This window comes from Passer domesticus, chromosome 8 (genome assembly GCF_036417665.1).
Source record: "Passer domesticus isolate bPasDom1 chromosome 8, bPasDom1.hap1, whole genome shotgun sequence".
Lineage (NCBI taxonomy): Eukaryota > Metazoa > Chordata > Aves > Passeriformes > Passeridae > Passer > Passer domesticus.
In genome coordinates, this window is record NC_087481.1 from 26,850,414 (window position 1) to 26,873,113 (window position 22,700).

At 45.6% G+C, this 22,700-nt stretch overlaps 1 protein-coding gene across 10 annotated transcripts in view; it reads left to right on the top strand.

Annotated features, from left to right (window-relative positions):
- PRKG1 (protein kinase cGMP-dependent 1) overlaps window positions 1–22,700 on the top strand; it is a 368,725-nt gene that overhangs the window by 56,952 nt on the left and 289,073 nt on the right. For 7 of the 10 annotated variants that reach the window (XM_064429924.1, XM_064429923.1, XM_064429930.1 and 4 more), the window contains exon 2: window positions 7,848–8,014. The exons of 1 other annotated variant lie outside the window; for it this stretch is intronic. In XM_064429924.1, the coding sequence (XP_064285994.1) occupies window positions 7,848–8,014 (167 nt within the window). Of the gene's footprint in view, window positions 1–903; window positions 942–3,979; window positions 4,093–4,197; window positions 4,245–7,847; window positions 8,015–22,700 lie in introns of those variants that run through there. 2 more of the 10 variants (XM_064429928.1, XM_064429927.1) reach the window with 2 other exon arrangements.

Below are 22,700 nucleotides of genomic sequence, written 5' to 3' on the forward strand. Positions count from 1 at the left end.
GGTTTAGATCAGGGCAGAGTTGCTTAACCTCTTTTTAAATCGGCATTTTGGTTAAAAATTTGAGTGGGCTCTTGTGAGGAACATTCTTCCATCCAGCTTTTCAGGAGCAGCTACACTGGAGATGCTTAAGATCCTGCTCAGAAATTTCCCCTAAAAGCTGAAGATGGGTTGTGTGTTGTGGGAATGGGAAGCCTTGTAAAGAAAATCCACAAGTGTATTTAAAGGCCTTCATGTTACTCGGTCCCAGACTTGAATCCTACTCCTATTCCCAGTTACTGAGACAAGAATAGCTCTCTGGAGTTATATTTAAAATTCCCTTGAAGGAACATCCAGAGTGGGCTTTATCCAGAGCCAAAACAAACAGCTAATGCACAGTTATCAGCTATTAATGGTACTGGAGCTCAAACAAGCCCCAGACCTTACCCAAAGGTCTGAGCTTTCTCTCCTGCTCTGCTCCTGAGAGTGAGTTATGAAGAGATCCATTTGTTCCCTTGCAGGTTTTGGGATTTGAAGGCATTGTCCAGCGTTTCACCCTTCAGGAATGCCCTGTGCTGGGGGTTTGTTCCTGCTCTGGGAGCTTTGGCACTCGAGGCCCTCAGGGAGGACCCTCCACCTTGCCTTGCCACCAAGAATTTCACTTTGCTTGCAAAAGCAGCTGCTTTGAAGGGTGTGGGCTTCAGGCTGGTGGTTGAGGGATTGAATAATCATCCTGGAAGTTCTGCTTCTTACCTCTGGTTCTTAGATGGGAACCTAGGAGCTGACAGCAACCCTGGGAAGGGTTATGCTGGGAAGGGAGGAGTGCTGGGAACAGGTTTGGACTGCTGTCTCTTGATGATGCTTTTTTTTGGTATCACTGAAGGCTTTGTGGTCCTCAGCTGCCAGTTTGGGACCTCTGGATGTGTGGCCAGGCCACAGGAGATGAGTTCTGCAGATACTTCAATGTAAGGAGGGTTTGGAACTGTTGGAGCAACTCCTGAAATTGCTGAGGGGACTGGAGCACCTTCCCTGTGGAGCCAGGCTGGGAGAGCTGGGAATGCTCAGCCTGGAGAAGGGAAGGGTGTGTGGAGACCTCACAGCTCCTTCCAGGGCCTGAAGGGACACAGGGGAGCTGGAGAAGGACCCTGCATCAGTAACTGGAGTGCCAGGACACAGGGAATGGGTTCAGAGTGCCAGAGGGGGAATTCAGGTTTCATAGACAGAATAAACTCTTCCCTGCGAACGTGGTGAGGCCCTGGCACAGAAGCTGTGGCTGCCCCTGGATCCCTGAAAGTGTCCAAGGCCAGTTTGGACAGGGCTTGGAGCAGCCTGGAACAGTGGAAGGTGTCTGGGACAGCCCAAAGGGGGTGGAAGGAGGTGATTTTTAAGGTCCCTTCCAACCCAAACCACTCTGGGGTTCTATTGCAGAGCTGAGTGTGTGTTTTAGTGTTGCCTACTCTTTGAACTGCACAAAGGCTTAAAACAGAGTTAGAAGCTCACTAAGGTGAGCTTTGAGCAAAAAGCTTCCCCATCCCTGCTGGAAACTTTGCTTTTTGGGCACCCCCTTTGGAAAGGGAGACACAGCTGGAGACAGCTTAAAAAAAAAAATCTAACACTTTGTGCTGTCCTGCTGTATGGTCTCTGGAAAGCTGGAGCAGGCACAATCCTTGGCTGTGTTATCCCTTTTTAAGGAAGGGTTTTTTTTTTTTAATTCTTTTTCCATGGCCACATTCTGTAGAAGTAAACACTTTTAAACATTTCACGGTGTGGATTTTAAACAATTGTTGGGATTGGCTGGACTCTCATATCCCTTCTCAGATTCGGGGGCAGAGGCTGCACATTTTCTTCCACAATTTTCATCTCTGAAGTCAACTTAATTCCTTGGGCCGGGATTTGGAAGGTCCGAAAACCCAGTGCTTTTGGGCATGAATTTCTACAAATAATTTGTATTTGTACAGCAGTGATGACCCAACCAAAAAAGGTGCCACTGGTTGTGGTAGCTTTGAGCAGGGTTTATTGTATGAGTAAGTAAGAAGTTCTCCTCTCCCAGGACCCTGTGTTTTTACTTCTGTAAACTTGAACTCTCTCTGTCTGCTTGGTCAAGTTCCTGTGGGTGTTTCCCTCCTAAATATGGAGATTTAGGTTATTAGTAGTAGTTGTTAATTCCTGATGGGGGAAACATCAGAAAAAAATACTCCTTCCTCCCATTAGTATTGGCATGTTGAAAAGTTTTGCTCAAAGTTTTGAGATGGAAACAGCTAAAGAAATTCTCTTGCTTATTTTGTCACTCCAAAGTGTGTTTTTATTCCCTTTTTTTTTTTCCAGGCATCTTTCAGCCTGTCCAACCATGCTTTTCATTTTCCTTACTGGTAGTTTCAAGTGGTTTTGCTTCAAAGCTGTGGTGTTAAACACCCTAAAATTCAGAATTGTGTCTCTAGTCTTTAAATTGAACTCTTAATTTCTTATATTTTTCCGGACCCACCTCTGTTTAACCAGCTCTTGCCAGCAGCAGATTCCCTGGGAGGTGATTCCTGGGTAGCTCCCCTTGACCCTCAGGTTCCTGCAGGCTCCAAACTGGGGCTGCACCAGTACAGGGTCTGGTGGGAGGGCTTTTGTTTCTGGAAGCATCCCTGGAGGGGTCTGTCAGAAGCTTTTCCATCTGCTCCTAAATTTTCCCCTTCCTTAAAAGCCAGCAAGTGGCTTTTCCACATTGAAACGAGCCCTTTAGGGATGAAGAATAACTTTGTGTTCTAATATTTATTGTACATGCCAGAAGGTACAAACCCAGCGTGGGGACCATGGCTGTTTTCGCTCTGAGGGAAGAGCCTGGGACGAGCATTTCTTGTGTTCCTTGGAAAATGGGAATTGCTGTCAGGATAACAACAGCCTGTGCTGCAGGGTTGGCTGTTTTACTGCAGGCACTGCAAAGCATCCCAGAAAGGATTGGGCTGGAAGGGACCTTAAATCCCATCCAGTGCCACCCCTGCCACAGGACACCTTCCGCTGTCCCAGGCTGCTCCAAGCCCTGTCCAGCCTGGCCTTGGGCACTGCCAGGGATCCAGGGGCAGCCACAGCTGCTCTGGGAATTCCATCCCCTCCCCACTTGGCCAGGGAACAATTCCTAATTCCCAATACCCCATCCATCCCTGCTCTCTGGCAGTGGAAGCCATTCCCTGTGTCCTGTCCCTCCATCCCTTGTCCCCAGTCTCTCTCCAGCTCTCCTGGAGCCCCTTCAGGCCCAGGCAGGGGCTCTGAGCTCTCCCTGGAGCCTTCTCCTCCCCCAGCTGTGCCAGGCTTTCCTCCAGCAGAGCTGCTCCATCCCTCTGCTCATCCTGGTGCCTCCCTGGGCTCTCTCCAGCAGCTCCAGGTCCCTCCTGTGCTGGCCCCAGGGCTGGGGCAGCTCTGCAGGTGGGGTCTCAGCTGGGCACAGGGGCAGAATCCCCCCTCTCTTAAGCTCCCCACCCTGCTGGGGCTCATCTCAGGGTTTTTATTTCCCATCTGTTACAAACCAGAATTTTTATTTATTTCCTGCCTTTGTGCCAGTGGATGTTCATAGCAGGGTTTGAAATTCAGCATTTTGTGGCCACTGCAAACCTTTTAACATAAGGCTTTCCACAGCTCAACACAGCTTCTGTGCAGAGGGACAAAAAACTGAATTTCCTTGGCTTGTTGGGTGTGCTGGTGACTGGCTCTGGTCGAGCTGGGGGAGCAGAGCACCCCAGTACAGCACTGGGAGGGGTGGATGGACACCCCCTGTGTGCTTTGCTCCTAAGAGACAGCACAACCAGGTTTTTATGCATTAAATGTATTTGTAGCAAACTTGTTAAGGTTCTTTTTGCATGACTTCTGCAAATTCGAATGCAATTAGCTTCTTCCTCCTGTTGCCTTATTAATTACCGTGATGGACCTAAACTGATTTGGGACAGGATGTATCACAGAGGATTGTGCCCTCTTTTTAAACTCTTCATCAAGTCTCCAGCACATTTGGTCATTAATCTTTCAGGAAAACAGGGATGGCTTGGTGCCAGGCTGCTTTCTCTGGAGAGGAAAGATGGCAATAACTGCTTTCTACTCTGAGTGACCCTCTGAAGGCAGAGACATCCACTCCAGGGCTAAGTAAATATTCATGGAAATCCTCCTCCTTCAGACAAGCTCATTTGGAAACAGTCCTGCTGCCTTACAAATATTGTGGGTTATTTTGTTTTGTGTTGTTCCTATTAGAAACCTGAACCAGAAAGCACAGAAGAAATGCTGTTGGAAAATAAGAGGTAATGGAACAGCTGTATCTTGTTTAAAGCACTTACTTGCTGTGGCAGGAGTGTGATTTTTAACCATTTAAAATATTTTTTAGTCTGTATTACTGGGTAGATTCCTGTACTCACATGTGTGGGATAGCTGCAGTATCGAAATAATGGTGATGCTTAAGGAATGGTGTTGTTTGGAGAAGCATTTGTTATTTGAATAATTTGTTATAAATTTTTATTTGAATAATTGGGAACTAGGGGTTCATTCATGTGCTCTGAGGTTCATGTGTTTCTGGGCTGGTGACAAGTTGGGGATTGGGCACAGGCTGGACTTGATGGTCTGGGAGGGCTTGTCCCACCTGGGATTGGACATAAGAATAAACACAACAGAAAAAAGCCTGTTTATTTGAAATGGCTCCTGTGAATTACAGGGAGAGCCAAGATAATAATAATAATAATAAAATAACGTGGAAGTTGCTGAAAGCCTGGCATGTGTGAGTGTGTGGGACTGGCAAGCCACAGTGCATGAATAATTTTTCTGAATTATTAAGAGTGATGAAAATTCTCTCACAGGGAACAATAGAGGAGCTCTGCTTGTAGCTCTGACGTTGTATTTTTAGGACCAACTTATTTTCAAGTGTGTCAAACTCTGCTTTTTTTTCTTACTCTATTCTGAAAGATGGATGGAATATTTCCTGCTGGAAGGGTTTGGAGCTCCCAGGCTATGGAGGATGGTTTAGTCTGTGGTGGCAGGGGTGGAAGGAGATGATTTTTAAGGTTTTTTCCAACCCAAAGCAGTCTGGGGTTTTATGAAATCCTCTCATAAATAAGCAGCTGCCTTGCGAGGTGGTTTTGTTCCTCCAGCCAGCACTGTTTAAGGGCAGCTGGAGGTGCTTTTCTCACAGGCTTTGTAGTCCAAGCCTCATCTTAACCAATTATCCCTACTAATAAAGCCTATTTTGCTCACATTCAAGCATGACTGAGTTATTACCCAGCCCTTTCCTTGTGGGTATTTAATTTTAGGATGCTCAGATGTGGCAGAGATGAAGCTGTGTTTCCTTGATGGCACAGCCAACGTGTTTTCCTTCACAATGATGTATTTTGTGGGGTGGTTAAAAGGTTTGGATGACCTGGGGCTCCCTGAGCTTGCTGTGATTGTTCCTGTGTTGAGGACAGAGACTGAATCAGGTGGTTCAGATGTTCTCTTGCACATCTGAAATAATATTCTATTATTATTAATAGAATATTGATAATATATTAAGCTCTTGAATTCCATAAATTTGTTCACATTGGGTCTGTTTTGCTGCTTCTCCCCCAACTAGAATCATAAAGGTTGAAAAAGACCTTTATGCTCATTGAGTCCAACTGAGTTTTCCTGTTCCTTTGCTGTTGTTTGGACCAAATTTCCCAACTCCTCCTCAAATCCTTTCCTGTGTTCAGTTCCAACAAGGAGAGCATTGTTTTGTGCTGAGCATCTCTACATCCAGAGAGAAGTTTGACTTGGGCCAGGAATTCCCCACAGTCTTTCTGGGTCTTTTGACTTTTGCAGCAACTCCACTTGAAATCCTGACTCCATCAAGGAGAAATGAAATAAATTTGGAGCTTTGGAATGAAATAAAAGCCAGGAATTAGAATGCAGGTTGACATGATGAACACAAAAGCTCTAATTAGGCTTTCTCTGGTGGCCAGTTGGGCAAGAGCAATAAGGAGTTCGTTGTTAGGAGGATTTGGGGTGGCTGACAGGAGAGCAGTCAGGAGCTGAATCAAGCACAGCATCTGGCAAACGGAGGAAATGGGGTTGTGCAGTGCCTGGTCAGCCTCACAAATCCCCAGCTTTGATGAAAGGAAGGCATGCCCTGGGTGCAGGTTTACTTGGGGGTCCTTATTTGCACACAGGAGGGGCTGGAGAGGCAGCCAGGGATGGGTGTGAGGGCAGATTCTGATTCCCAGGAATGATTTTGTGGCACCCTGAGACTGCCACATCCTTGGGCAGCCTGGTCCTGTCCCCTCCTGCCCTTCAGTAGGGTCACTTCTGGTGGCCTCTGGTGTCCAGTGGAATGAGCTGTGTTGAAATAACCTCCAAACTATCAAAGGAATAAAAAGAATCTTAAATATCACCGAGCCGGCAGCGTGGTGGGTGGAACCCTGAGCTGCTCTGACCCTGTGCAAGCACTTTGGTATTTTATTTGTGGGGATTTTCATGGTAGGAAGGAACGGATGATGAATTTGATTCTATGTTTTCAGAAGGCAAATTTATTATTTTATGATACTATATTATATTAATACTAAACTGTACTATACTAAATAATACAGAAAGGATACTTAGAGAAGGCAAAAGAGATAATAATGAAAACTTGTGACTCTTTCCAGAGTCCAACACAGCTTGGCACTCATTGGCTATTGAATCAAAACAACTCACAATCTCCAACCACAGTCTAAAGAAGCAAAACACAGGAGAAGCAAATGAGATAATATTGTTTTCCTTTTTCTCTGAGGCTTCTCAGCTTCCCAGGAGAAAAATCCTGGGTGAAGGGATTTTTCAGAAAATGTGAACGTGACACTGTGGTGGTTTGGTGTCAGATTAAACTCTTTTTGGATTTAGAGATGGGGTAACTGAGAGCTGTTTTAAAAAAAACTTTTATTCTGTTTTCAGTCTTAGGAGAAGGGTGAGACAATACAGGTGTTATAGTTAATGTTATTACAATCAGAAGCTAACTATTTTTTAATTGTAATACACTATAATACATTTTTCATAGTTCTATTTCTCCAAAGTATCTAGTCTTATTTGTAAGGCCCTCCTTTGAAAATTGTTCAATTTCTCTCTCTCTCAACAATGTCTGTCCTATTCCATGGCATTTCTGAGTCAGCATTTCTTATCTCAAAGTTTGCACAGAGATGTACAAACACACACTATGTAAACCTGTCAGGCTTTGAGAATTCTCTACAAATTCATTCCCCACAGTTTGGGTCTCCCAAGTCCCACTTTGGCTCTTTTTCGAGAAGACACGGCCCATTAAAGTGTTTTTCTTTGAAAACTTTGCTTTGTATTCATCTTTCCAACAGCTTAACCCTCCTGGTTGCTCAGGCTCTGCAGGGAACAGTTCAGCCCCCAGGGTGAGGAGTGAAGGGCTGAGGAGCTGCTGTCCAGCCTGGAGGTGTTTTAGGAGCTTCACTTTTGGTCTAGATCAGGATTTAACATTCTCAGTTGTCCACCTGCACAAGTGGATTTAGGGATTTTGTGCCAAATGCTTCTTGTAGTGATTATAATATAAATACTCAGAGAATCCATGCAGTGTCACCCTTTGGTGTGCTGCAGTTTGTGTAATTAATAGAAAATGTAATAAACCAAGTAATAAATCCCTTACCTTCTTGTTTGTGCTTCCTTTCAGTTTTGTGTATGGACGATATTCTAAGTAGCTGTGTTACTGTAGACATGAAACTTGTAGCTAAAAGAGGATTTTGCAATTCCACAAGATCTATTTTTATTGCAATGCTGGACGTGTCTAAAGCTTATTTACAAAAAACAATTGCAAGTTCACATTTCTGTAATTTTTTTTCTTTGACATCTCTGCACATTTTTAGGGAAAATTCTGATTTTATTTTTTTTTTTTTTCGTTTGTGCCCCAGGTCCAAGGAGCTAATAAAGGAAGCGATCCTTGACAATGACTTCATGAAGAACCTGGAATTGTCCCAGATCCAGGAGATTGTGGATTGTATGTACCCCGTGGAGTATGGCAAGGACAGCTGCATCATCAAGGAGGGAGATGTGGGTTCCCTGGTCTATGTCATGGAAGGTAGGGTTGGGAAAGATCTTATTTATTCTTTTTTTTTTTTTTTTCAACACTTGGAGACAAAACCTTTCGTGGGAAAAACGGTTTCAGAGAAAGAGGTTGTCTAAATATGGTTGCTTAAAAACTGTGTGGACTGCTTTTGCCTGGAAAATTCTGCCTGGATTTGTGTGCCTGCCTGGCTAAAGAAAGGAGGTGAAAGCTGTTAACCCTGCACTGGAACAAATCTCCCCTAAGCAGAGTTCGGTGCTTGGAGGTGACAGTTTGCTGGATAAATGAGGATTTTAACAGAAGGAATGGAGATGGGAAGTGGCTGTGGAGCAGGGAGAAGGTGCTCACAGCCTCCTCCCAGGTGGAAATGTGGGCACAGCACATGGGGTTCTCCACAGGAGCTGTGCTTGGGAGGATGGAAAATGGTTTTGGTGCATCCTGGGCACAAAGGAAGAGCAGCACCTCTGCTCCAGCACATATGCTGTGTCCCAGGATGTGTTGGGGTTTCTCATTCAGCTTTGTAAAAATCTTCTAGCAGATGTTGCCAATGCTCTGCCTTTCCAAAATCCCAGCTCCTTGTGTTTGGTCTTGTCTGTTTTCCAGGTTGTCTCGCTCTCCACGTGTCAAACTGAACATATTTTGTGTATATTTGTGCTTTTTATTGCTAAGGAAGTGCATGTCAGCTGTCAGAGTTACTGAGCTGGATCAAGGCTCGTGTGCATCCAGAGTGGCTGATCTTGAGTTCTCAGGGAAATATCCCTGTTTTCCTTCCTGCTGTGATTTGGTGCCACAATAGATAAAAGCTTATCAAATTCTTCTTGCTCCTCACCAGAACTATCTGGTGGACTCAAACATTTTGGCCAGATAACACCTTTTCACTTGCTCATCTATATTTTAATATCTTAAATTGTTCTTTTAAACAAAAATCTTTCCAAGGCAGTAAGCCATCCTTTAAACAAGCTTTCCTGCCAAATTCCTCATGCTGTATAGTTGCAAATACTCCTCACTGGTTTCCCAAAACAACTTGAAGCTTCTGTCCTTTTAAGGTTAAGTCCTTTCTCAAGGCACAGGTTTAATTCCTCTGGTTTTTCATAGTTTTGAATTTTGCACATTGAAATGGTTTTTCTTTGAATTATGTGTTTCCACCCCCAGCACTGCATGGGAAGATTTAAGGTTTGCATGGAAAGATTTAAGGTTTGCATGGAGAGATTTAAGTTTTTCAGTCCTCTGAATACAGAGACTACTTTGAGGTGAACAATCTGTTCTGTTGATGATAAAAAAAAAACTGCTTTAAAATAATCCTTGAATAGTATTTTCTTCCTAGTGGAAATGTGGAGGATTTGCCCTGTGCAGTTCTGTGCTTGTTTCCCAAATTCCCCCCACGCAGAGGTTTGCTCATGGGGTTTTTGCTGCCTGGCTGCTCTTGGGATGTTGTGTTCAATGCTATCCCTTGAAAAAAAACCTCAAAGAACAGGACATGTTGGAATCAAGGTGTGTTTATTTCCTGCTCAGCCTCTTCCCACTCCCTGGAGAGGGTTTTGGGGGGGATTTAGAGGCAGAACTGTTTCCAGCATGGTTTGGGGTATTGAGGATGAGCACCCTTTACTGCTGATAGATTTTATCATCTTTATGGTCATTATTTAGCCTTGTGGTGATGAGTGTGTAACCAATGTGTATCAAAACCAGATTTTGTGGTTTTTTGGCACTTGAGGTTTTCCATGTTCTCCTGGCAGCCCTGTGTGTGTGAGGGCACGACTTGGCTCTTCCCTTGGCTTTGTAACTCAATTTAAGATTATTTAGATAGCTCCCTAAATATGCATAATGCTTTGCAAACCCAATTATGGAGAGTTTATAGTCTGTGTTTAGACATAATGCAATGAGTGATGATGAAGTCATGGAAATGGGAGAGGACATTATCAAATAGGTTATGAGAGCTCATTTTGGTTCATCATTCTGTGTCAATTATTAACACAATCAACCCAAATAAAAACTCTGTTCTTTGCAAAACTCTACTGGAGAGACCCATCTTTCAGTATTACTGAGAGGTGTTTTCTCAGAAATCAAATAAATTCTGTCCTTCTTCCCTCATTTCATTAATTCCTTTTCCCTTCCTCACTTAGGCTCTTGCTCTTCTTTGAGCTGGTAGTGACAAAAAAACAGAGCTTTGAGTCAGGAGCTGAAGTTGAAATTTCTCAGCAAGCAGAATCCTGAATTTAGAGCTTCTTTGCTTTTAATAAGTCTAATAAGGCTGTTGGTGTTGTGTTTTTTGTTTGTATTCTGGAGTGACTTTAGCCACAGTCTGTGTCTTGCTGGCCAAATTCCCACCTCTAGGGATACGAGGGTCTCTGGTTCAGGCTTTCAGGTGCTGGCCCCACCACATCCCATTTTTTAAAACACTTTATTTCCCTGGATTCACCCTCTCTGTTCTGTTCCTTTAGCCCTCTGAGAACAGCCCTTGATTCCCTTGTGTTCAAAAAGTAGCAAGAAACCCCCTCAACTTTTCCTTATTAACTGAAATGGGTCAAGAGATGCCCTAAACCTTGAGCAACACCAAAAAATTTCCCTTACAGCTGTGCTTTGAAGGTGGGAGTGAATGTATATGTGATGTGACAAGTACCCATCAGGGGCTGAAATTTCTGGCAGCATTAAACATCCCTGCTGTGCCCACCTCCAGCAGAAATATTCCTCCAGGCTGTGAGACTGGGAATGAAAAAAGGGGGATGAGAGATGCTCTGCCTTAAACTACTCTGCACTGGAACTTTTGGCCCTGCAGGGAAAACAGTTGTGAGAGGAAAATAAATTTATTTATTGGATATATTCCCTTTCCTGGGAAAATTTTGCTGCTCTGAGAGGGGCTCAATGGATTATTTGTCTTCAAATTGAGGGTTTTTAGTGCCAAAAAAGGTTATTGTTAATTAACCATAGATGAGTCTGCTACCTCCCTTTTTTTTTCTTTAAGGGAAAAAACCCTAAACATTTCCCAGGATGTGTTTAAAACCAGACTGGATGTGGCACTGGGTGCCAGGGTTTAGTTGAAGTGTTGGGGCTGGGTTGGACTTGATGATTTTGGAGGTCTCTTCCAACCCTGTGATTCTGTGAATTTTCCAAGTGGCGCTTTTGCAGGTTTGCATTTGCTGACTTTGCAACATTCCTAACATTTTGCTGAAAGCATTTTAAAATGTGGCAGCCTGGAGAGGTGTTTTCAGAGAGCTCCACCTCAGATCTGGGCGGTGTTGACAGGCTGGAGCTGTGCGTGGGTGCTGCCTCACACTGATGAGGATAAATGTGATATCCCACCTCTGACCCCAAATGTTTCCTCTGGCTGAGCCACCCAGCTGCAGGCTGTCAGGTTGGATTAGGGCAGGAATATCCTGTGGAGAAATCAGGTGGCAGTGTCCAGGTTTGAGGCTCTCCTGTGAATAAAAGGATATTTTTAGAATAAAATTTAGAATATAATAGTTTTTTTAGACACTTTAGTCATAGGTGTAAAGAGTCCTCCCTTTAAGGTTGGTGCCATTCCCATGAAGCATGGAAGAAATAATTCAGTGACAGAGGGGGAAAGGGGAATTCCTTGGATTAACTCTTTTGTGGTTCATGGTTTTGTGTTTTCAGTGGGTGCTGCATGTGAGTTCTGAGGCTGCAGCTCTGCACACCCCTGGAGAACCTGAGGGAAGAAAAATCCCCTGTGTGCTCCTGCTTCTACAGGCATGGAGAGGGAAGAAGCAGCTTTTTGAGAACCATCCCCTGTTTTAGTAATTTTCCCTCTCAAATTTCCTTTTATTTGTGTCTTCAGCTGTGGGGATTTGCATTTTATTTTTAAAGGTGACTTTGTCTCTTGCTTCCCTCTTGGTAGCTCCCCCAAAGGAAGGATCTAACTTTGATTTCCCATGGGAATATGGGTTTCTGGGAGTCTTGGGAAGCAGTGTGTTTCTACAAACTGTGGGATGTGCTGGGACATGGAGCTGGGGGTTGATAAGAGAACACAAACAAGGTCTGTGGGGCTGTTTGAAGTACAGAGACAAATGGGAGTCCTTCCATGGGGTGAAATGCTGCTCTGGGAGGCTCTGGGGTTTTTCCTGTTGAATCTAAAGCAAAGCAGGCACATGGGTGTTGTCTGTGTTCCCCCAGGCATCACCTCAGTGCCCGCACAGCCTCTGGCCCAAGGATTCAGGCACTGACTTCCCACATCTCCCTTTTCCCTCCTGCTGGCTTGCCCACCTGGGCAGTTCCCTGCTTTCCCTCAGGGTCACTTCAGGCTCTGGGGTGCTCTGTGCAGTCATCCCTTTGTCACGCCTTTGTGTCACCTCCCTGTGACCCTTCTCTCCTCTCTTTTTGTGGATCTGATTTAACAGGACTAATTCCCTTGGAGGGGCTCGCGAGTCAGATCCTCCTCCTCTCAGGGAAAGGGCTTGGTGGGATTGATACTTTAAAAGGAACAAATTGTGGAGAACAGGGACTTGTTTTGGATTTAAGGAGCATGAATGATCTGAGGGATGGAGCAGCTCTGCTGGGAGGAAAGGTTGGGAGAGCTGAGATTGTTCAGCCTGGAGAATGGAAATGCTCCAGGGAGAGCCCAGAGCCCCTTCCAGTGCCTGAAGGGGCTCCAGGAGAGCTGGAGAGGGACTGGGGACAAGGGACGGAGGGACAGGACACAGGGAATGGCTTCCCAGTGCCAGAGGGCAGGGATGGATGGGACATTGGGAAGGAATTGTTCCCTAGCAGGGTGGGCAGGCTCTGGCACAGATTTGGCTGAACTCTGCTTGGGGTGTTTGGGGTCATGCTCTGGGATCACACCTAGAGAGATGGAGATGAGCCCCTGCAGTGGGATTTTTCACAGTATGGTTTGTCCTGTCCTTGCTAGGCGTCCTCTTGGAAATTCCTTCCTTTCTGGTGTGGGACCAGGCAGTTTTGAGTGCTTTCTCCAAGTATATTCCTGATAACATTGCTACTTCCCACCTCTCTGCATCTCCCAGGGGCACTGTGGAAGGTGATAACAACAGCATCCATTGCAGTCAGGGCTTTTCCAACACAGTTGAGGCTGTTCTGCTTCCAGGACTTGTTCTGCCTCTCAGAGCAGCTGCTTTGGGCCCTGCCTGAGCCTCCAAACCTCCTCTGGAGGGGTCTGGAAATGCTGTCCCAAACAGATGTCCAAGACAGCATCTCACTGCACAGGTGGTGGCTCTGGAGACTGGGGAGCATTCACTCAGTGTCCAGGGGAGCTCAGTGTCTGGGTTTGAAAGACCGGTGTCTGCTAAGGAAGACAGGAACCTCCCTTGAAATGGAAAATGTAAACCCCCTCCCTCCCAAATATTATAACTTTGAAATTAAGGGGCTCTCGGGCAAACATATGGAATAACAGTTCTTTATCAGGAAAATTAAAAATACAAATGCAATAGTACAAAAAGATAAACAGAGTCAGAGCAGGAGCTGAGCCCTGTGTGTCAGGGTGGTGGCACAGTCCCGTCCCATGGGGGCTCAGCCCTCCTGCAGTGCCAGCTGTGGTTCTGCTGGAGCAGGGACCCTGCACAAGGGGGGAGTTTTCCTCTGGAGCTCCAGGGCTGCTGGAGATGGGCCTGGTGCTCCTGTGGGAATGCAGGGCAGGAGAAAGCTGCTCCTCTGAGAATGCAGGGCAGGAGAAAGCTGCTCCTCTGGGAATGCAGGGGGCAAAGGCTGCTGTGCTGTTCCAGGCTCAGATTGTATCCAGGTAGGAATGCTTGGCTCCTGCCCTGGGCAGAGCCATCTCCCCCTGGGATGATGGAATTTTATCAGCCGTGCAGGGACACTCACTGGCCATGAACAGAAGACAATTAATAATTAATGGCCCGTGAACAGAAGAGATCTCCTGGAGGGAGGATTGGCTGTGGGAGAGATAAAGAAAACTGCCCAATGAACAGAAGAGAACTGTTCCCAGCTCTGACAAATGGGGACAGCATACACTCCCCCATTTCCCCCCAAGACAGAAATGTGCCAAGGAATCAGTTAGAAATTATGGCAATGTGGGAATTTCTGCACAGCCTGCCAACAAATCATTGTTCTCCAAGGGGCCTGCCTTTCCCAGGACTTCCCATGGGGTTTGGGAAAATGCCCTCTGGCAGCAGCTTCTTCTTTGCTCTCCTGTTTCATGCTTTCATCTGCTTTTGTTCTGTTCATTTTTGTTTCCATCATCCTGGTATTGCAGGGTTGGGCAGGAGTCAAATCAGGGTTTTTTCCTCTGCAGGCTTCATGGCTTTCCTGCCTTTTGGAGAAATTGGGTTTTCCTGTCATACCCCAGGCAATGGAATGCAAATCTTCCACTGTTATCAGCTCATTATTTTAATTTTATGGTGTCTTAATAATTAACTCTTCCAAGAGTATTATTTACCCATATTAGTGATGGAGAATTAAACATTTCTTGTACTTATTTCATGAAACGATCGTAAGATGAAATGGGATATGAAAGGATGATTGGGCTCGTGACAGATGTGGTTTGATATTCTGGATAGAGCAGTTATTTTTAAAGCTGCAGAAATAAACCTTAGCACTTAAAATGCAATCATAAATAATGGTGAAGTCATCCCTTCTCAGCAAGGAAAACCCAATCTTTGGTTAACTAAGCCAATATTTGGTAGGGAGGAAAAGAAAATGGGATCCAAGCTGGGACTGATGACTTCAGAGTTCCCAAATATGTGAAGGTGTTGCCGGACCAGCAGAGGAGAGGAGGGACTGGAGGGTATTTGATGATTTATACAGACAGAAATCCCCCAAAGAGTGAAGTCTGGTGTCTCTGTCCTCAGCCAAGCCCTGCTGCCAGAACAAATTCCTGTTGGAACTGGATGAGAGGGGCCTGCTGGCAGGTTCTTCTGCAGGGCTGTAAAAGTTTGAGTGTTGAGCTGACCTGAGAATTCCTTTCATTTTCCCAGTGAATGCTCGGCTTTCTTTGGGATCTGCTCCTATTCACAGTGATTTACTCCTCTTGCCATTCCTCTAATCATTACTGAGCCTCTCTGAGTCTTTCTGCAGTGTGGTACTGACACAAAACTGGGGCAGCCTTGGCAAAAGCTGAAAGAATTCATCGCTGGGGAGGAGAACTCGGAGTTTATCAAACAGATAAATCATTCTGTAAATGCTTTCCTACAACCTGCTTCATCCCCAGGCAGCCAGATATCCATCTTCTCCTCTCCAGGGAAAACAGTGGATAGGTGGAGCCTCTTCCAAAAGAGTTCCTGCTGGATGAGAAATGTAATTATAATGGATTTTTCCCCCACATAAGATCATAGCTGATGTGCCATTTATTTCTGTACTGCTCAGCAGTTATTTGAAGGCTGCTTTGTGGTGAAGGGGGTTTTATTTACCAAAGAAATTGGGGAGATAAAGCCTCATTCATTTTATTAATAATAGCAGCTGGAAAGGGAGGCACAAATGTCGTTCTTGTCTCCCCCACTGTTCCATGACTCCCTTTTGTTGCGGCTCCCACATGTGAAATGTGAAATAAAAGAATTTTTCAGCTCAGCAGTGAACATGGGAGAGCCTGGATTCTGACCTTTGGCTGTGCCCCTTCAACTCCAGGGCTCAGTAACTCAGGCTGTGTGTGCAGATAGAAAGATTCCAGCGTTAGAATCCAAGCTATTGTTAAAGGACCAGTAAAGGGAAGGCTCCCTTTGGGTGGGCTCCACTGGCTTTGGATTCCTTGTTTGCTTGGAGAACTCATCTCCAAAAATAATCAGACCATGGGAGCTCAGTGCCCTTTGTTCCTACTCTTGGTTGTGGGGAGAGAGCTCAAAATCACTAATTTTGGGAAGGGGAAGGAGAGGGAGGCTGGGTCAGAATTGTACAAATACAGAATAGCCTGAGCTGGAGGTGATCTAATCAGGATCAGCTCCTGCTTCTTCTGGAATCCTGTAGGAGCTCATCCCAAAGGGCTTTTGAGTAGTGAGTTCATCATTGCTATTCCAGGCGGGAATGGGTGAAATGGGGGAAACCATTCCTCTTGGTTCCAGGGAGCTTTTCAATGTTCCTTAAACACTTCACCTTGGTTGAACATCTCTTCACCTCAGGGAAAGCTCATGGGAACATTTCCTGCATTTTCTTCTCCACTGAGGTTTCTTCTCCTTTTTTTTTTTGGTGGGAAAAACCTCCCATGGATTTCTGCATTTTGGATTTTTGGCCAAGGCTTTGTGCAGCCCAGAAGTTTTAACAGAGACAGGTCTGAGAATAAATCCAAACAAAAGGATAAAACTGGGATGGGGGGTGGAAATGTTTGCATTGCATTATTTGGCAAAGTTTTCTGATTTTTCCCGTGCTTTGATGTGCAGGGGTCCTGATCTGCAACTTCTTTGCAGCCCTGGCAGATGGGTTTGGGGGAAAAAATGAGAATTCTGCTCTCAGGAAACAAATCAAAATGTCAGATCAATGTTTGCACTGTATTTATCTAAAATAATGGAAATTACAGTGTATCCCAGCAGCTGCTGCTCCTCGCACATCCAGGCACAGATGATAATTAAATGCAATCAGAACACGTTGCATTTAAGATGGAAAAACTAATAAAAATAAGATGTTTGCCATCCTTGTGCTAAATATTTTCATAGCCTCTCGGTTCTGACTGCAAAAGCTATTTTGTGGAGCTACCAGAACATGAAATAACAGTGGGGGAGCTTTCTCATATTCTAAATAGCAGCAGAGCCGGGATTTGAGATGCTGCAGATCTGGAAAAGCAATAATTCTGGGGTGGTTCTGGAGCTCCACAAGGGACTCTTTATCACTGCTGAAACTCTGTAAACTCTTATCTTGGAGTAGGAAGTAACTTGAAGTCATTTTATGCCTGGATTGTGAGGCTTTTAAAAAAAATTTTACTGGTAGTGACATGGAACTTCACAGGCTTCCAGAAGTTAATTGTATTTTTTGTTGCTTGTTGTTCTTCTGCTCCCAGCTCTTCTCATTACATTTTTGGGGGGATGGAGAGGTGCAGGAGCTTTTGTTGATAACTATGTGAAATCTGAAGTCAGGGTATTTTTCCACCAGAGTTTTCAGCCCAAAACACCATGTTCTACTGCCCTGTTCTCTTGTGGCAGTTATTCCCCTCAGAACAGGGAAGTCCAGTTGTAATGTGGATTAAAGATGTGCAGTGGGGAGTGAGGAACTGCTATGGCCAAGCCCTTAAGATCATGGGACAAATCAGAGTGGAAGGGACATCTGGTGCCACATCCCTGCTCCAGCAGGGTCATCCCAGAGCACCTGGCACAGGATTGTGTCCACTGAAAATGGTGAATAACTTGGGAATTTACTGCAGAACTCCCTGCAAAAAATGTTCCTAAGGGTTATGGAACCATTTGTGCCCCTAAACCTGTAACCCATGGCAGGGGGTGGAACGAGTCGAGCTTTCAAGTTCCTCCCAACCCAAAGTTTAGGATTTATTTGGCAGAAGTAAGATGGAAAACTGACATCACCGCTGAAATTTTAGTTTTCCGGTGATCCCTGGAGGTTTGTAGTAACCCACGGGGTAAAAATTCCACAGTGGCTGAGGAAAATCCCCAAGTATCAGGTCCCAGGCTAGAGTTTTTTTTAGAGCAAACTGGTCAATGTGGCCTGAAATGAGAACCAGCTCCAGAGATCTCCATTTAACACTGTGCTCCTGTGTTCAAATTTGGACTGAATAAACCCATGGAAGATCTTTTTTTTTTTTTTTTTTTTGTAAAGCAAGGAATGTTTTTGTTCCTGGTTGGTACAAGATAAGAGAAGGAGATGTCCTTGGGAATGTTCATCTGGAGGGAACAAGTGGACCTGCTGCATGATGAATGAAAAGAAAGGAAGTTTATTTTCTGCTTTCCACCAGCAGCCTCTGCTTATTATCATTTGTCAGCTCTCTCTAGGACATTGCTTTCCTTCTTGGAAAAACCAGGCCTTTTTCACAGACCCCACTTGGCTGAACATATTTAACACTGCAGAACATATTTAACACTGCAGAACATATTTAACACTGCAGAATTCTGCTCATCATTGCTGCTGGGAGGATCATTTATTTCCTGCTCTTGTGCTGTGTCGACTGGAACAAAAAGCATTTGGGTTTCCTCATGAGCTTTGGGTGGTAGTTGGGAAGATCAAGGGAATGCGGAGTGCTGAGAAATCCCAACAGCTTCTTGTGCTGCTTTCCCTTTTAAATATTAATCTCAGTTTTCTGTCTTACTTTGGCAAAATAAATCCTAGATGCCAGAATGGTTTGGGCTGGGAGGGACCTTAAAGAACATTTCATTCCCTGCCATGGGCAGAGACAGCTTCACTGTCCCAGGTTGCTCCAACCTGCCCTTGAACACTTCCAGGGAAGCCTCTGATTTTGCTGACAAAAAAAGCAAGGTTGGTGCTCTTTATCCCTGTTCCTGTCCCCAGATTTCCTTCCCAGTTCCGCAGCTGGGTGATTTCCATGTGTTAGCATTCCGAGCCAGGTCCTTGGGTGACACAAACCAGCACAGCCCCATCTGTCACCGAGCTGCTGTCTCCATGCTCTGTTTAATGTTGTTATTTGCCAGAGGAAGATGAGCAGTAAGTGAAACCTTGCCTTCGTGCTCTGGCCTCCAACAAGGCAGGCTGAAAAAGAGGATGAGAGCTGGGGCCAAAGCAGCACATAAAATCTCACAGTAAATGAAAGCTGATGGGAGGCAATGGAGTGTGGAATGGGATATGGATTTTGGGACTTCCACTGAGGACTGTTCAGAGCTGATCGGGCCAAGGCAGGAAGGAGTGTGGGAAGGGACCTCAAAGGGCCACCTTCCACTGTCCCAGGCTGCTCCCAGCCCTGTCCAGCCTGGCCTTGGGCACTGCCAGGGATCCAGGGGCAGCCACAGCTGCTCTGGGCACCCTGTGCCAGGGCCTGCCCACCCTGCCAGGGAACAATTCCTTCCCAATATCCCATCCATCCCTGCCCTCTGGCAGTAGGAAGCCATTCCCTGTGTCCTGTCCCTCCATTCCTTGTACAGAGTTTCTCTTCATGACTCTTATATCTCCTTCAGGCCCTGCAAGGCCACAGTTTGGTGACCCCAAAGCTTCTCCTCTCCAGGTGAACAGCCCCAGCTCTCCCAGCCTTTCCTCCCAGCAGAGCTGCTCCATCCCTCTGCTCATCCTGGTGCCTCCCTGGGCTCTCTCCAGCAGCTCCAGGCCCCATGGAATGGATAAATCCCATTCCTTAAGGTTACTGATGTCTAAACAGGTTAAGGGTTAAAAACTCTTGCTGGGCTTTTGTTCCCCCTGAGTAAGCGATGAAAATGATCTGTTTCCTAATACAGTTTTAATTTTCTGAACCCTGCAAGTCAGAATTGGCACTCAGGAGGCGTTTCCAGAGCTGTGCATTGTGCTGTAGCACACAGCAAAAAGAGGTGCTGGAGATTTATTTCCCTGTCTGGAGATGAGTTATAAGTACATTCACCACATTATGCAGATCAGCTGTCAGACTGTGGGATATCTGCATTAGGAATGGCTCTGATGCCAGAATAGAAATCAGGGAGTATTCACTCCAATATTACAAATTAGTGATTTTAAGAGCTCCACAAGGAGTGGAAAGAATCACGGTTTTTAAAAGCTCAGAATAAACAAGTTAATGCAATGACAGTGCTGTGGGAGTGACGAGCTTCAGTGTTAGGGTTTCTCGGAGTCCTGTCAGCCTGATTTGGGTTGTCCTGGGTTTATTCAGGATGTTTTTCCCCATAATGGGGAGGTCCTGACTGGCACAGGTTGCCAGAGAAATTGTGGATTACCAGTCCCTGGAAGTGTCCAAGGCCAGGACAAGGCTTTAAAGCTCATCCAGTTCCTCCTCCTGCCATGGGCAGGGACAGCTTCCACCAGAGCAGGTTCCTCTGTACTGTGGAGAAGGGGAATAGGGAATGGAAACATGCCAGGGGTGAGGGGGTTTGCACCATCTGGGAATTAGGAGTCACCCACAGACCCAAACAGGCAACAAGTCCTAAGAGCAAAAAAAGCTTTTTTTTTTTTTTTCCTTCCCCCCCCAGTGGTAAAAGACAGGATATGAATTTGACAATTCCTTAGGAAATGTAGACAGTTTTACATTTCAAGCACAATTCCCTTCCTAAGGGAATGTGTAATTTTGTTAATTTGACTTAGCTATTTCCTTCCATGGCATTTGTTCTGTCAGCTTTGCTATGTGCAGGATATTTGGAATATGTCCCTGGTGGCCTGTGAGACCTTGTGCTTGCTCATCCCTGGATGTCCTTCCTGATCCCTGGAAAGATTTGAAGCATGGAAAAGGTATCTTTTAAAGAACCAGAAGGGTTCATCCACTCTTGGTGTGCATTAACAGCTACCATGTTTCTTTGGAAAGAAATGCTTTCCCAACGTCCCTGCTCTGGTTCAGCCTGGTGATTACCACAAAAACCTGGCCAGAACAGGTTGGGAGCAGCTGCAAACGGAACTGTTCAACATCACAGATTCATATCAGGCTCTAATGAGGCAAAAATTAGCTCTCCCCATGGCAGATGATTGCTAATGTGCTGGAATATTGCTGCTGCTGCTGCCTCCAGCCTGCTTGGAATTCTGACATCATCCCCTCACACTGGGAGCTGGGAGCACACCCTGCTTCTCCTTGTGAGGCTCAAGTTCTTCAAGACATCAAAGTCAGGCAGAGAAAAGAGAACTGGTGTGTTAAATGACTGAATTTTCCCCAAATCAGGCACTGCTGCCTCGTGTCACAGCTCCAGTGGTTCAGTCCAATTCCCTGAGTGCTTTAACAGGGAATTGCCCTTTCCCTGTTCCCAGTGGTGAGCTGGGCACAAAGGTTTGCCAGGGTGCTTTGGTGCTGCCTGGAGGAATGGACACCACAGCTCTTCCTCAGGGCTTTCCATCACAAAAGCAGCCTGAAAACAGGTCTGTGCTGGGAGAAAACAGCACCTACATTTATTATCTGGTGAAGAAATTAAACTTTAACGATTGGTTTGTTAATGAAGGTGATTAAAGCAGTGTCTCAGCTTTTTCCTTGCTTGTTCTGTGCTGGGACGGGATGTTCAGGTAGAACATCTGGCTGGGAAAGCCTCCAGTCATCCAGAAGGGAGGCTGAGTGATTTTTCTTCCAGCTCACATTGGATAGGGCTAAAAGTCCCAGTCACAGGGAGTCTGGAGAGTTGCTGATGGAGTACTGAGAACACTTGCACCCCTCAGGCCCCACACCCCTGTGGCTGACTAATGGCAGCATAAAAAACCAAAAGGAAACAACTGGGACACAAGGGATCTTCCTGGTAAATGGGAATATAAACACTGTGCTTCTGTTACACTCTTGGACAGAAATGGTTCACTGTGTTCTTTTTTAACAGAACTTTCCCCCTTCAGTGCATTATTTAGGATTTGAGATTAAAGCTTTGTGCTTTCCAGAGCTGGGGGCCACTTCTTGAAGCATAAGAAGTGCTTGCAGCTTGTTTTTGCTGTGGGAAGTTAAGTGGAGGGACTCTGCCAGTTAAAAATATTGATAATGGAGCCATTAGCAAGGCTAACTGCATTTGGAAATCCAAATGTGCCAGGCTGCTGTCCTGGAGCAAGCCTGGGTGGAACCACCTCCAGCCCGACCATCACTGGGCACTTTCTTCTCTTTGGCTAAATGATCTCTCTGTGTCTTTGAAAAGATCTGTATTTTTGCCCTGCAGCTTTCCTGATCACAGTTTGCCACGCTTCCTGTGTGGTTTGTCTTGATCTCCAGATAACATACCAAATTTCTTTATGTGATCAGGGGTTGCTTTGTTAAGGACTTTCCCTGTACAATAACCCAAGTACTGCATGTGGAAATGAAATTATTTTAGCTGACAAAATGAGGGTTTTTTTTGTGGTCTTTACCAAAGTCAAACCTAATTCTTACAGGGGAAGAGCAGCCAGATTCTGTTGTTGACAAGCTTTAACAAAGGTCTTGCAGGAGGCTTTTTTTTCCTAATCCTTCCAATTTTCTTCCTTCTGTCATTGTTACAAGTCACCCCCTGAGCTGTTGTTGCTAAGCTGCCCTAAGAATTTGCATTCCCAGGCAGTCTGAAACTCTCCTAATTTCAAGAATAACCTCAGCAAGAAGCAATTCCATAACCTAAAATGTGGGTTGAAAACAGCCCCCGGTGTGTTTGGCCTATTATTCATGCCAGGGAACAGCTCCTTGGGCTGCTGTGCAATCCAGAGGAATCCGTTTCAGAGGATGTGTGGAATTCTCCCCTCAGCTCCCCTGTGCAGGTTGATAACCTCAAAAATGGTTTTGTTTCACAGCCAACACCACCAAGGCTCCCAGGGAGGGAAGAGGAAGGGAATGCTGGCCTCAGGAAAAGGCAGTTTAGGTTTGTCTTTCAAAAGATATTGATTCCTGCACTGTGGGAACCTGGGGAATGGAGTAACAGCTTGTGGGATTTGTGTCTCAGTGAATGGGGAAAAACGATCAGCAAACAGATAAAGCCATTGAGGAAAAGCAGCACAGACAGACAGAAAGGATTTTATTGATGGCAGGAATGGAACGGCAGACTGGTCATGCTAATAAAGTCATTTTACCTGCTTGGGGCAGACATGAAGGCAGGGCTTGGAGGAGGAGGAACTCCCTGTTTAGAGGGAGCATGGGGATGGAGTCTGTGCTCCGTGTGGATGCCCAGCCTTGGGATGAGTTGTAAACCTGCCCAACCCATGGAGTAAACCCTGAGCAGGGTGAAAGAGGAGCACTCAGTGCTGTAAACAAGCCAGTATCACCTTGGCAGGCAGGATGAGGCTG